This window comes from Osmerus mordax, chromosome 26, assembly GCF_038355195.1.
Source record: "Osmerus mordax isolate fOsmMor3 chromosome 26, fOsmMor3.pri, whole genome shotgun sequence".
NCBI lineage: Eukaryota > Metazoa > Chordata > Actinopteri > Osmeriformes > Osmeridae > Osmerus > Osmerus mordax.
Window position 1 is genome coordinate 6,675,485 of NC_090075.1, and position 14,058 is coordinate 6,689,542.

The following is a 14,058-nucleotide window of genomic DNA, read 5'->3' on the forward strand; positions in this document are numbered from 1 at the left end:
AAGTAAAAAGAAAAAGTGATTTATTTCTCTACAAGGTGTTAGGTGAAAGGAAACTTTCATATATGCCATAATGACGGCTTGTGACAAACTGAGTTTTCCGTTTTATTATTATACAAAGGAGAGCACAACACGGTCATTAGATCCAGCTCTTTCACATACTGTCCGATGACCAGAAAAAAAACTAAATGACACTAAAACACACAAACGGCGACATTCAAAACCCCCCCCGTAGGCTTAAAGAGAACCACTTCCTGGATCGTAGGGGAGTTGCTAACGGGACAGTTGTTGCGTTTACAAATCCGACTGTGCGGAGAGGGGGGGGGGGGGTGATCCCTTCACGCTCCTCATCACTCTGCGGGCGGGGCCTCCGGCGCTTCCCGATTGACTGCGGATAAACGAGATAATCATCCCCTCTGTTGTTGACAGTGGTGTTGTTGACAGTGGGCGGTGTGTTGACAGGGGTGCGCCCTACAATGTGGATGGGACAGTGTGAGGGTGCGGAAATAAAAAACTGAACTCACTCGGACCCTCCGCCATACCTTCCTCCCGGGCCTTCATGCGCGCCACAAAGTTGTAGCTCTTGTTCCTGCGGTAGTTCTCGTACGGGTCGTCCAGGGACACGCCCACCCCCTTGTACTGGTCCCACTTGTCACGGATGTCGCCCCCCTTGATGGGGTCCTGGATGCCCTGCTCCTTGACCCCCAGTCCCCCCGAGCCACTCCAACCTGGAGCATGGCCACACACACACACACACACACACACACAATGGAAGGCACACATATTGTAAGTCATTGAGTGGGTCGGTTGGAGATGCATCCAAATACGACTAATATGACAAATAAATAACACTACAAGTGGTTGTAGTAAACCGTGTGTGTGAGGTCCGTACCCATCTTCATCAGCAGCTGGTGTCCCCTGTTCTCCTCCCCCAGGCGGAGTTCAGGAGGCAGGTTGGAGGGGGGGGCCGAGCCCAGACCTGAGGTGCTGCTGTGTGTGTGTGTGGGGGGGAGGGGGGGTCTGTTAGCATCCCAGCACAGCCTCACTGCTAATATGCTAAACAGACAGAGACTGTGTGTGTGTGTGTCTTACGGAGGGGAGGCAGCACTCTGGGTCTTGGTGGAGGCAGTGGAGGCCGTGGAGGCGGCTGCGGCGACAGCGGTGGAAGAGGAGGAGGCGTGTCGTCGCTTGTCGGGGGAGCGCGAGCGGGAACGGGAGCGGGAGCGGGAGCGAGACCTGGACCTGCTCCTGGAGAGACGGACACAGAGGACTGAGAGGACACACGTGGAGGGTGTGTGTGTGTGTGTGTGTGTGTGTGTGACTGACCGAGTAAGGGAAGAAAAGTGCGTGCGTAAACATGAGTGTAAACGCGCGTGTCAGTGACAACGCTATGAGAGCGTTACACGGACTGCACAGGCGTGCCTCTGAGTGTGTCTTTCTGTGTGTGTGTGTGTGTTACCTGGAGCGGGAGTAGGAGCGGGACCTGGAGGAGGAGCGGGAGGACTTGGACGACCTGGAGGAGGAGCGAGAGGACGACCTGCCCCGACTTCGAGAGCGACTCCTGGACCTGCTGCCTCCACGAGTACTGGGGGAGGCAGGGGGGGAGGGGTCACTATGATGAAGGGGTGGTGTGTGTGTGTGTGTGTGTGTGGTAGGTTGGGGGTCTGACCTGTTGCGTTTCTCCTGTCCCTTTTTCCTCCTGGCTCTCATCTTGGCTCTGAAGAACTCGTACAGGCCGTTCTGCTCCCAGCCCTCGCTAGGAGAAGTGTGTGTGTGTGTGTGAGTAGGAAGAGACAAATACATCCAGTAAGTCGCGTGTGTTTACCTTTACCAAAGGGTGGGCTAGAAAAGACTGTTTGTAGATGGACGGGTGTGCTGTGTGTGTAAATACATTCAGTAAGGGCGTGTGTGTGTGTGTACCTGTTCCGGGGCCTGTCGTGGGAGGGGGGGCTGTAGAAGGCCTCCACCGCCGCCAGCAGGCGGTCGCTGGGGGGCATGGGGGGGGGCAGGCGGATGTCCTTGGGGTCCAGAGCTTTGTAGTCATGGTCCTCCAACTGCGGGGGGGGGGGGGGGGGGGGGGGGGAGAGAGAAGAGGAGGAAGTGAGGAGGAGAAGTGACTGACGATGGCCGTGCGCCACGAGCGCATCCCCCTGACCCCCTCACCTTGACGAGGGGGGCCATCAGGCCGGCGGGCAGGTCGAAGTAGGGCACGTTGGGCACCAGGCTGGGGTCGTCCTGGGCCACGTGGGCCGGCGGCTGGCGCCTCATGTGGGGCGACTGGCCGTTGAAGCCGTGAGGCGGCGGGCCGAAGTCCTGGTGCTGGTTCCCCCCCCACGGCGGGTGCTCCGTGCCGCCGCCGCCCCCGCCGCCTCCCCCGCCGCCGCCGCCGCCCCCCATGCCCGGAGGAGGCAGCCTCTGGCTGGGGTGGTGGTGGGGGGGGGGGGCCCATGTCTGCATCGGCAGTGTGGAGGAGAGGGGGTTGGAGAGGTAAGACACGGCTGATACGTTACATGTGTTACTGTGTTGATGATGGGGCTCAAAAACCGTCTCACCTCCTTGGAATTCTCCCTGGGGGTAGTCGAAGCGGTGGGGGGGGTAGGGCGGCCGCTCAAAGTGGTGCCTGGGGGGGAAGTCGTCCTGCATGAACCTGGGGGGGAAGCGCCCGAAGTTGTGCGGCGGGGGGGGCGGCTGGTTGAAGGGCGGGGGCTGCTGGTGCGGTGGGGGGAAGGGCCCCCGGAAGTGGGGGGGCCGCTGCATGCGAGGGGGGAACGGGGGCTCCCGCTGGCCCCAGGGGGGCTGTTCGGGCCCCTGGTTGTTCCAGGGCGGCTGGTCGTACTGGTTGTTCCAGGCCGGGGGCGCGTCCGACTGGCCCGGTCCGCTCCACGGGCCCCCCTCCCTGGGTGGGCCCCCGCTCCAGCTGGAGTCCCTCTGCTCGTTCCACATGCCCTCGTGGCTGTTCCAGGGGGGGCAGGGGGGGGGGGCCTGCGAGGGGTCGAAGGGGGGCTGGGAGGGGAGGAGAGAAAGACAGATGGGTCAGACTGACTCTTACCCACGGCGTCTGATCAGTATTTGGGCTTCCCGTCGACTCAACACTTCGGCCTCGCTTCAGTTGTGACAGCCTGTCGCACCACATCACCGCAGGCAGCTGAACAGGGTCGGGGGCCTGTTCTTACCGGCTGGTTCGGGTTCCAGCCAGACATGTGCTGGTTGTCAAACCAGCCCGATTTGGAGGAGGGGTGGTCAGGGGGGCCGCTGGCGTTGGGGTCCGAGGGTCTGGAGGGGGCCCCGTCGTAGTCGCCCGGAGGGGGGCCCGACATGGGGGCCTTCCCTTCACCTGTTCGCACACCGGAGACATTAGGGGCGAGACGAGGTGATTTTGAGCGTCAATGCCAATGTGTGTGTGTGTGTGTGTGTGTGCGTGCGTGCGCCCTCCTCACCAGGCTGCGTGGCCATGGGGGGGGCGGTCTTGGCGTCCGGGTCCTGCGGGGCCAGCTGAGGGCCGCCGCTGTTGCTCTGCTGCTTCAGGTTGGAGACAAACTCCTCGTGCTGGGTCTTCAGGGTCTGGATCTGCTGCTGGAAGGCCATCTGCACGGGCTGGACCACCGCCGCGTACTCCGTGATCAGGGAGGCCTGGGGGGGGGGGGGGCATGGAGAGGAGGAGGGTTGGTGTACTGACTGCTACGGTAGGCTTTGCACTATTCGAATCCAGACGGTGTCCATGTGGAGAGGCTCCAGGGGGACCCCCACCTGGTACTGGCCCAGCCCCAGGGCGGGGCTCTTCAGCTGCTGGATGGTGACCTCGTCAAAGTAGCCGTTCTTCTCCCACAGCTGCAGCAGCTGTGGATGCAAACAGGACACGGGTGTTACTGGGGCTGACGGGACCGAGCGGACCAAGACTGGGGGCAGAGCGGCGCCGTCCTCGCAAAGGAAGAGGAGGGGGGGAAACGTGTGGGATCGTTCTCTCGCTGGATTTGAGGGTCCTGTTCTTTTCGAGGGTCGCGTAGGGAAAACCCCCCCAGGGGCCTCTCGTCTCTCTCTCTCTTTCTCTGTCTCACCCTGGTGATCTTCTGCTGCTTGTCTTCCTCCACGGCCAGGAAGCTGGTGCAGTAGATGGGCACCACCACCTTCTGCAGCGCCGCCAGCAGGTCTCTCTGGTGCTTCCTCTGGCTGGGAGGAGGAGGACACACACACACGGGGACAGCGTTACTCGACCACGCGAGGAGGGGCCCGGCCGACCCCCAACGGGAGAGGGGGGGGAGGCTCCGGGGGCTCCGCCTACCAGTGATGGAGGACGTCGTTGGTCAGGTAGATCAGGTGCAGGCGCAGCTCGAAGTGGGCGGAGTCGGCGGTGATGCGGTTGCGGAGGTGGGAGCACATGAGCTCGCAGTGCGGGGGGGACTTGGCGTTGGTGAACATCCAGTTCTTGCCGGCCTGGGGAGGAGGAAAAGAGAGAGACAGACAGCCAGAGACAGTGAAGATAAACATGTTGTACGTATGGCTAAAATACGGAGTCCAAAAACCAAAATGGCTACCATCCAGGCATCAATAAATAGGGCCGTCAAACCCTTCGGATCCCTTTCGAACTGTAACAGGGGAACGAGGCGGTGGGGACGGCGTGGGGGGCACCGTACCGAGATGGCGTCCTTGGTGCACGTGTCGATGATGGGCTGCAGCAGGTTGTCGAACTCCGTCACGTCCTGCTGCGTCTCCACCAGCAGCTTCTGGGTCTGCTGCTCCACAGCCAGGGCGATGGCCGCCGTCACCTGCTCCTGGAGACACGCGGGCACAACAGCCCCCGTTAGTAGCCGCGCCCGCAACGCCGGGGGACGCGCTGTGCAACGTACAGTACAAGGACTTCCTGTGCCACCAGGAAGTATTATTAAAGGGACTTCCTGTTCCTTATTGTCTTGTCCACAAAAATCAGGCATATATCACTTTGTTCAATCAAGTTATCCATGGCCAAACCTTATGAGTGCATGGTCACCGTCTGGGGATTATTAAAGTATTATTGTATTTGACCGTATATGACTGGTTATGTAACATGTTACATGTAAATGCATGTGCTCCACTCAACAGATCACTGTTATCAGTGACTTCTCCATGGAAGGTGGGAAGGTTGTGTGGGAATCCGAGCATTCCTAGACGGGCATACCTGTCTAAGGGTCAGCAAGTGTTGTTCCTGCTGCTGGAGGTTCCACTGGCTCTGCTGGATGAGGTCATCGATAGAGGGCGTGGCCGGAGGTGGAATGGGAGGCGGGGGCAGGATGGCCATTGGTGGAGGGACGTCTAGGACCTCCTTCCCAGGAGGTTGATACATATCTGGAAGAAAATTATGACAGAACGGGTTTGCGTCATATATCACACTCGCTCAATAATAGATCACAGACAAATATAGGCTGCTACACATATATTATGGGCAAACATTTGACAAATACCATCATTGTAATGGGTGCAGTACAATTTCTCATTTGCACCCATGGCAAAGTGACTTTTTGCAATTGATTCCTGAACCAATGATTGATCAATGATGATTCCAGAGACAAAGCTGGAATTTAAAGAGAGCTTTGGGCTGAAACATGCAGCCAGCTTCATGCAAGCAGTGTTTCCATTCTCATCTTGGAGTCATGTGCAGCAGCCTTGAGTAACAAGCCATAAAAGAAATAAAAGAATTCCGGAAACTAGCATGGAAGCTTGTCAACGAAGAGTTGCTGCCGTCTTTCTTGTTCTCAAGCACTTCTCAGCACACATTTGGAAAAACACCAGTGCTGACCAGTGACCACATATAAAAATGATTATCTGAAGCAAAATGGCAAGATTGAGGCTGTTATTATTGGAAAATATTAACAGTGAGGGGCAAAAGGTACAAATACAACATGGCTCCCCAAGTCAGGTCTACATCTCCCTGTCACCCCTTCATCTTTTACTAACTCACATCTTCCTGACACCCACATACATACAACAACATGAAATAACAATATAAGAAGCTTTATGCAAGAAATTAAAAAATGAATCATGTGCAGGTTCGGGACATTTTTTTTTAACACAATGTACATTTGTCTCGGTAATCTAATCTGTAAATACCTTCCACTTTATAATCTTCACAATCGAGGGTAGAGGGATCTACATGGAGAGAAGCACACCTTTAATACACCCCTAACATACTCACCTAAAATTACACCTGTATTACAGCCCTAATATGTTCTGACCTAATATAAGATAACCCTTTATTTGTCCCACAGTGGGGAAATTGCAGTTTGCAACAGCAGCAGGGTACAGAACAGCACTCAGAGTACAATTAAATATAGAAAATGCAAAATGTAAAATATGACATATTACACCTTTAACACACCCCTAATACGTTCTGTCCTAATTTAAACCCTTTATTACCCCTATCACAATAGCAAACACTGCAGATGCTCAACTAACCGTAACTGTAACCAGTAACTATCAACAAACGTGCCTGTGTCAGTATACTGATAGTTTGGCTGTGTGTAGATCATTCATTGGGTGTTCTCAAAAATAAAGTATTTCCTAGATGGAGTGAAATATTTGTACAGAGACAGTAATAGTATACATACGCTGTCCTTGTTCCATTGCCAGCTTGCACCTGTAATAGCCAAAGAAGTCTCCCCCAAACAGGAAGGAGAACTTGGGGTTATCTTTCTGTTTCTCCATGGTCATCTTCTCAAACTCCGGGCCATTCCTTGCCACAAACTGGGCCAGCTTGTCAATTACATTTCTCAGTTCTTGATCTGCAGAGAGACGGGAGCACAGACACCGGTTTAAGGAGTGTAGCTGCATAATGACATTGTTTTCTGCCTAAGCCAAATTTGCTTAGCGTCATTCTCACCAAGCTATGTACTAAAAAGACAACTCTAATTTAACTGTGGGTTGTGAGTTGATGACGATACAAGATATTAGATCTGTACCTTAATCTTCACTAACCCCCTTCTCATTCACTCTGCCTGCTAGACTCGTGTTATCATCCTGACCTCACCATCATAGATATTAATGACTGGCCTGGGTTTTACAGGCTGTGGCTAGTTACAAAGGTCATTTTATCAGATTACATGATAAATATCATGTTTATTTTACTACAGATTGCCAAACTATCGTCTAAGGAATAAACTGTCTGGTTAGAAAACTGGTTCATGATATTATTGTTGGTTACTCGGTAGCTAGTCTACCGAGCCTAGCTATTGGAAGCTATTGCCGGTGGCCATAATGAAATACATAGGATGCATGCTCACCTTCAGGTGGAGTGGGGATATCCATCTTGGTCTTTTTCGGTTACAGCGTACCCGCTGAACCCCAAATTATGTACGAAATTAGAACGAACAAAACTGGGTTGAGATATACCGCCTAAAACTTTGTGACCACCAACAATTACAACAGCATTTCCAGAGACGTCAGAAGCCCCGGAAGTACTTTGTGTGGGTCAAATCGAAGGGGGGCAAAACATAAACAGCGCCACCTGGTAATACTTTGTGAATTTGGAGAACGAGTTTTTTGGTGGAATCGTTTTCATGTGCTTCCGTGAGTGCACATATGCGTGTGGGTGATAAAGAGAAACAGTTCAGAGTAAATTGATACAGATTCACTCTGGAAATGCATGTCCCCGATGAGAGGTATAGATGGCGCTACAGTTCTCTCTGTCCTTCATTCAGACACATCTGAGCTCAGAGGCCTTATTGAAAATGATTTGTTTGGAGACCCTTAATTCCCATATTTCACACTATACGTGGCCGGGCGGTAGCACAGAGCAGGGCTTTGAAACTCACGCATTTCAGCCATTTCTCACGCTCTCACGCAACACCTTGTATTTCTCACGCATTTCAACCATTTCTCACGCAGAGAAAGAGAGAGATAACTTGTCCCGCTATATCCAATTAATGGACGAAAATGAGATGATAGCTGAGTAAAAATCCAATCAGAAAACATGTGTCACCCCCCCCCCCCCCCCATATATAAACATAGGCCTATAAGAATCTTTAAAAAGTGTGTCCTTAAATATAAAAGTAAGAAAAAAAAATACAAACAAAACTGTACAATATACAATAAAAAATTGAATATAACTTTAATATAAAGTAAAAGACTGCAGTGAGGCTGTGTGCCTCGAGTGTAACCGTTTTTGTTAAATAAACCTATAAAGCAGGCAGAGATACGTCGAAGCAGCCTTGTGTCAGGTTTCCAAACCTGTAGTGTACCACAACACACGTTTTAATGAGAATGACCACGCGTTGTTTGAGGAGCGCGCCTCCGTGGAACAAATGTTATAATGAGACTCGTATCCCCATCCAGTTTTCGCCATTGCTACATATTTAAGGTCAAAACGCCTTGCTAAGCTTTTCACCCACATGGAGGCTGTCAAAGGGCTTACTTGGTTCTAGTCCAGTTTAACCCCTGACAGAGTGTGTGTGTGTGTGTGTGTGTGTGTGTGTGTGTGTGTGTGAGGGGGGGGAGGGGGTTAGCCCAAGCTTCTGTAACTATTGTAACTATTACATCTAAATAGATAGCACACCGGTAGCTTTTAGGATTAGGTCATGGGTAATCTAGGGATCTAGCTGTGTTTATGAAGACAATGGCAAGCTAGATATTTTTGGAAGAGCTAACCAGATTGTACAAAACACTATGATCAGACAGATTACACAATGATGGTTTGATGGCGTGTGTGCGTGCATGGATGTGGATGTTTGTGGGAGTGTATGTTTCAGAATGGAACATGGGGTTATCTAAAGGTTTTTAGCACATGCACACATACACACACACACAGTATTACTACCTAATGGCTCAGAGGTGATATAGTGAACCAATGGTTTCCCTCTTGTTTTCCTGGTGAAGGAATTGAATGAGATCTGCTACCCTCAATACACAAATGATTCTCTACAAGTGTGACGTGGGTCAACAGTGAGCTTGGGTTTATGTGTGCGTGTGCGTTTGCGTGCGTGTGTGTGTCGTAGGAGGGGCTCACCAAACACTGGCGCCAGCCAACAAACCCCCCCCCCACACACACACACACCCCTCCCCACTCACTGACCTCTAATTATGTCATGCGAAAAAGCTGTCTCCCATTGAAAAGCTCTCTTAATCAAACCCAATTAATTCCGCTCCTTTCTCCTATTATCCTAGCCGGGCAACGCGTTTTCCCAATCAGCAGGTTAACTCCCGCCTGGCCCTGAACTCCCCCCCCCCCCTCCCCCCCCTCCCCCCCCTCCCCCCCCTCCTGAGGCCACCTGGGGGTAGGGTGACAACACACCAAGCAATTAATCAATTAATTAGTCGTAATAGCTTTAAAAAACTAATTTGATTTGTGGTATTTGTGGTACCTGCAAGCCAGCCAATGTGGCTATGAGCTCTCTCTCCTCAACAGGTAAGTCTCCTTTACCTTTGTCTAACAGGAAGTCCGAGTGAGCCGTTGGCAAGTGATATTATCCGCTGTATTCCAAAGCTGAGGTTTTGGAGAACACTTACAGTGAGCAGTGATCACATGCCGTAGCAGACATCAGATGCTCAGCTTCAATCTCCTTAAGTGCGATGTGTTCTTCAGGATTACACTCCAGGGAAAACGGCCCGCTCCCAGATGGCGACCAGGCCCTGCGTGTCCGCTAACCTCGCATTGTTCCCGGCAAAGCATGTGGATTGACATTGATTCTGGATTGATCCCGATGTCTGAGTTAGATTGGGTGTATTTGGGGAGTGAACGTGTGCAGCTGACAAGGAGCAGATGCACAATCTGGAGAAGCTGAAATGTGGCTGCCTTCCTGTTTAGCAGCCCACTGTGAGACATGAAGGTTTACATACACGGCACCATTTGTCATTATCACAGATATAATCACATTTGTATCTATTTTAATCTGTAGTCATTTATACATGGGATATTCTCAATTTATATTTTTGGGACAGAAATCGAAAGGCAGCTCCTAATAACAATGAAATTAAAAAAAGATGAGATGGTAGGATTTGGCACGCCAGAGCCCTCAACAGAAGCTTTTATGTTGATCCGCTGTACTCTTTCCCATGCTTTTCTTTGTGCCTATCCGGCTCAACGCATGCCTACCCAAGCCCTGGCCTCGGCCTCAGATTGAGCCTGGTCACCACCATCATCCCCAGCCCCGGCTCAAACCCCAGCCGCAACCCTGCAGCCTCAACCCCCGACCCTGTCCCCAACTGTGCCAAGATGTACAGGGGTCAGTGAGTGTCTGTAGAGCCTCTGCCCCAGACCCTCCGTGGCCTCTGCTGCAGCCTCTGTCCCAGCCTCAGCCCCAGTCTGGGTTGTGACAGTGGCTAGGCGCTCTGTCTGTGGAGACCTGACTGGGCTATAGCCAGCCTCTAATCCCAGAGCTGTCAGAGGACCTGGCGCTGAACTCATCCTGGGATGCAGGAAAAGGCACTAATTGGGGGATTTTCTACATCATTACCCATGATGAGCAGCCACCCCACCTTCCCTTTCTTTCTTTCAGAAACTCCCTCCCTCTCTCCCACACTCCTCTCTCTCTCTCTAACCCTCCTCTCTCTCTCTCTAACCCTCCTCTCTCTCTCTTTTGCTGCTTCATTCCCACTCTCTTGTCCCCCCCCCTCTTTCTCTCTTTCTCTTTCTCTCTATAATCCTCCCACCATTTCTCCATCTATTTGCCTGACCCCCCCTCTCTCACTTCCACACGCTCTTTCGTTTCCTCTCGCTCCTTTTCTCTCAATTCCTCTTTTGAGTTTCCTCGGCCCCTCTTCATCCATTCCCTCATGATGAACTTGCTGCCTCACATGGCAAGACCCAAAAAAACAAAACAAAGCTAAGCTTCTCCCTCCCCTCACAGTCCGGCTGTTTTCGTCCTGAAGGAACACAGGCTCCATGGGATCATGTGTGTGGCCAACTCAACGGACGTTTCAACGAGATTTCCATAATCTGTCGAAGTGTCGGACACTGCCCTGGAGTGCGTCATCCACAGAAGACTTCCAGGTACACCGACCAGACTTTCTATTGAAGCACGTGCTGCAGATCCCTGGACTAAACCTCTCTTCCTGGTAACCCTCTCCCCCCTCCCAGGACCTTGGAGTCCATATGGCCACTGGCACAGAGGCCAACTCGGCCGTCCATCTGGCCCGAAGGGAGGTTCACACGCCGGGGGAGGCCAGGCGCCCAGACCTGCCCCGATGTGAACATGTGCCACAGCGGCAGAGCCTGAGGGGCAATTAGAGAGCCTAGGGAGCGGTTGGGGGTGGGAGGGGGTGGGGGCGATTGAGGAGGGGAGAATGAGGCTGGGGCTGGATCTGGTGCAGATAGGGGCTGGGGGCAGAGGAGTCTGGGGGCTGAGGCCAGGGCAGGAGATGGGGCTAGGCCCAGGAGAGGGGGGCCCCCTGGGAAGCTCTGATTGATTGGAGTCTCATCTCCCTAACTGGCTGGCACATTGCCACCACACACCCAGGGGGTGGGAGAGGAGGAGGGGGGTGAAAATGGATGAGTGGGAGGGAGACGGAAATCGAGACCGACTCAGAACCTCATGAGTTGAGTAAAAGTTGATTAAAGAAGCAGAGACCAAAACTTCTATCAAACTATATTTGTTTATTTTCAGTAGATTTTCATTTCTGTAGAACATGGACACAGACGTACAATAAATCATATTAATAAACCAACAGTGACCTAACTAAAACAGGCAACGAACAGAACTATTACACAGGGTTTACACAGGGCCCAAAAACTCCTGTTTATTCTGGAGAAAAAAAAGAATATTCACTTGACAGGTTTGTAGTGCATTTTCTGCCCATAATACCGTCTAAACTTTGGCTTCGTCTTGGTGCTGTACAAGACCTGCAGAGCTAAACAGTTGTGCGGGCTTCAACAGGTGCCTTGGTAGGACTTGTGCTTCTGACAAAACCTGAGAAGACTGTCTGAAGAAGGGCTACAGAGATGACAAACCACCATGAGGAGAATTCAGGAAGGTACAGGAAGAAAACGGGTTGAGCCAACGGAGCCAACATTGTGGGCCGTCGCTGAGACAATAAGACTTGAACGAACCCCGAGTTCTGAAGTGAGTTTGATGGGCGTTTAAAAAGTAATTGGAGCAAAACTAATCAGACTGGTCTAGCAGTGCTGTTGCCTGTAGGGATTGGGTAAGTCTTCTGTCTACATGAATTGCACTTGTATCTGAAGGAAGGAAGAAAGTTCTCCCCCCACTCCCCCAACATGAGATTCAACATATTCAACACATCATATCCACATTTTCCTTCAAATGACATTCAATTGGGTATACAGTAATTTACATTAAAAAACATATAAACCTGGGTGACATTATCTTCTTCAATATTACAATGCTAAGTTATTTGACAGCACTATTTGATATTCCTCCATAGCCCTTAGTGACCTGAAGATAGAGTGGGACATTTGTTTTAATGATCTTTACTATAATAACCAGTGATTTATTGGTCTATGAACACAGCCCATTGGAAACTGTTGGACTATCTATGATCATAAACAAATTGAACACCTTTGTGGGGTGTTTGTGGTTCCATATTAAAAAGAAATATAGTCTTATCCCCAACACGCACACACACACACACACACACACACACCACACTACCACAAAGGAAACCATACACTCTATCTAATACAGAATTCCAACAGCTCTTTTCATTACAAATAGTCACAGAGGCCTGCATGGTGTGTCTGTGACCGCCAGTAGCTCCCAGTAACTGACAAAGCAGGCTGGCTCGGATCCACTGAGCCGAACACGGGGGAAGCTATACTGGGGACACACCAGACAACAATCCACCTGCTGCCCTGCACGTACGCCCAGTCACCCAGCAGTTAGCTGCCAACAGGTTTTCCAGTCACTCTGCTGGCAAGACGGAAGGTTCCAGATCCCTGATAACGGAGGGGTTATACTCGTGAGGTATAGGATCTAGTGAGTCAGTGCTGCCTTTGGAAACGATAGGGAAGGGTGTGGATCTGGACCTAGGTCCGTTCTCTGGGTCAGAGTCTTCGGATTTGAATATCTTGTCAATGGGATGAGTGTATTTGGATTGCGAGTCAAATTTCAGAGAAACTGATCAAATCATTCCAACATAACCAAGTGTTTTCAATGCTTTACAAAGTACCCCTGGAAGCATTTGGTTTAAGCTCAAATTGAAAGTTGAAATGATTGAAAATTTAACACAGTTTCAAATGACATTCATCTTCTGTCCCCTTGCAGGTATGAATGCAATTATTTGTAATTACAGGCCTGCAAACATATTTCTGTCCTCAACTAATAAGACCTTGCTGTTTTCAAAGGAAAGGATCAAACAACCACTTTCAGGGTGTTTCAGTATCTGTGTGTGGTTTCACGCCAGTCCGATTCTTGAACAAGGGATCTTAACCACCTCTATGTTAATTAAATGATAAAATAGGCGTTAAAGAGGTGTGTCTCTCATCCCAAATTATAGCGGGACGAGTATGTCTTGAGCCGAACGGGACCTTGGATCTCAGCCAAACGCCTCTCATCCATGACCTGAACTTTCGAACACCTCCCATGGCTCTGGGGTTACTGTACAGCTGTGGGAACTTTGAGCTAGCAATGCCTGACCTAGATAGCGCCTCACGACATTGTCAGCAATGTCTCTCTCTCTGGGCATACCTCTACTTTCAACAGCTGAGTCGAGGTGAAAGCCACCGTGACCGCCCCCCTTCACTAAAGAGGGAGAGGGCTCCGGGACCATGAGAATAAGCCTACTGTATATATCCGACAGATAAACAGAGAGAGGAGGGTGGATTTGTGGACTTCCTGTCTGTGGGCCCCCTCTCCTGAGGACTTCAGGTCACTATCGAGGCATCTTGGACCCGGAAACATGATCAACAACTTCTAGATGATTTTCTCCAAAGGTTCCCAGTAGAAACGGATCCGATAGAATGACAGCTTGAGCTACTTTGTACTAGCTTCAGGTTAAACAGCTTTCTTTAAATCGGTACAAAAAAATGTAAGTCTCCCTTTCAGATTTCTCTGGTTTTCATCATGTCATTCAAGAAAAACACAGCTACTGTATTTCCGCGTCAAGGGTCCCATTACAAACGCTTACCATATTACAAATCTA

The 14,058-nt window shown here is 51.0% G+C and overlaps 1 protein-coding gene across 1 annotated transcript; it reads right to left on the minus strand.

Annotated features, from left to right (window-relative positions):
- Positions 1–6: 6 nt before the first annotated feature.
- Positions 7–7,387, minus strand: cherp (calcium homeostasis endoplasmic reticulum protein). Its single transcript, XM_067229902.1, is given in 20 exon segments — positions 7–385; positions 522–725; positions 890–987; positions 1,090–1,239; positions 1,457–1,582; positions 1,667–1,753; positions 1,918–2,051; positions 2,161–2,439; positions 2,441–2,478; positions 2,481–3,000; positions 3,171–3,331; positions 3,435–3,627; positions 3,745–3,834; positions 4,053–4,164; positions 4,277–4,428; positions 4,629–4,766; positions 5,150–5,316; positions 6,079–6,117; positions 6,576–6,749; positions 7,248–7,387. Coding segments are annotated over 20 exon segments (2,925 nt in total). The 5' UTR covers positions 7,273–7,387; the 3' UTR covers positions 7–347.
- Between the last annotated feature and the right edge of the window lie 6,671 nt (positions 7,388–14,058).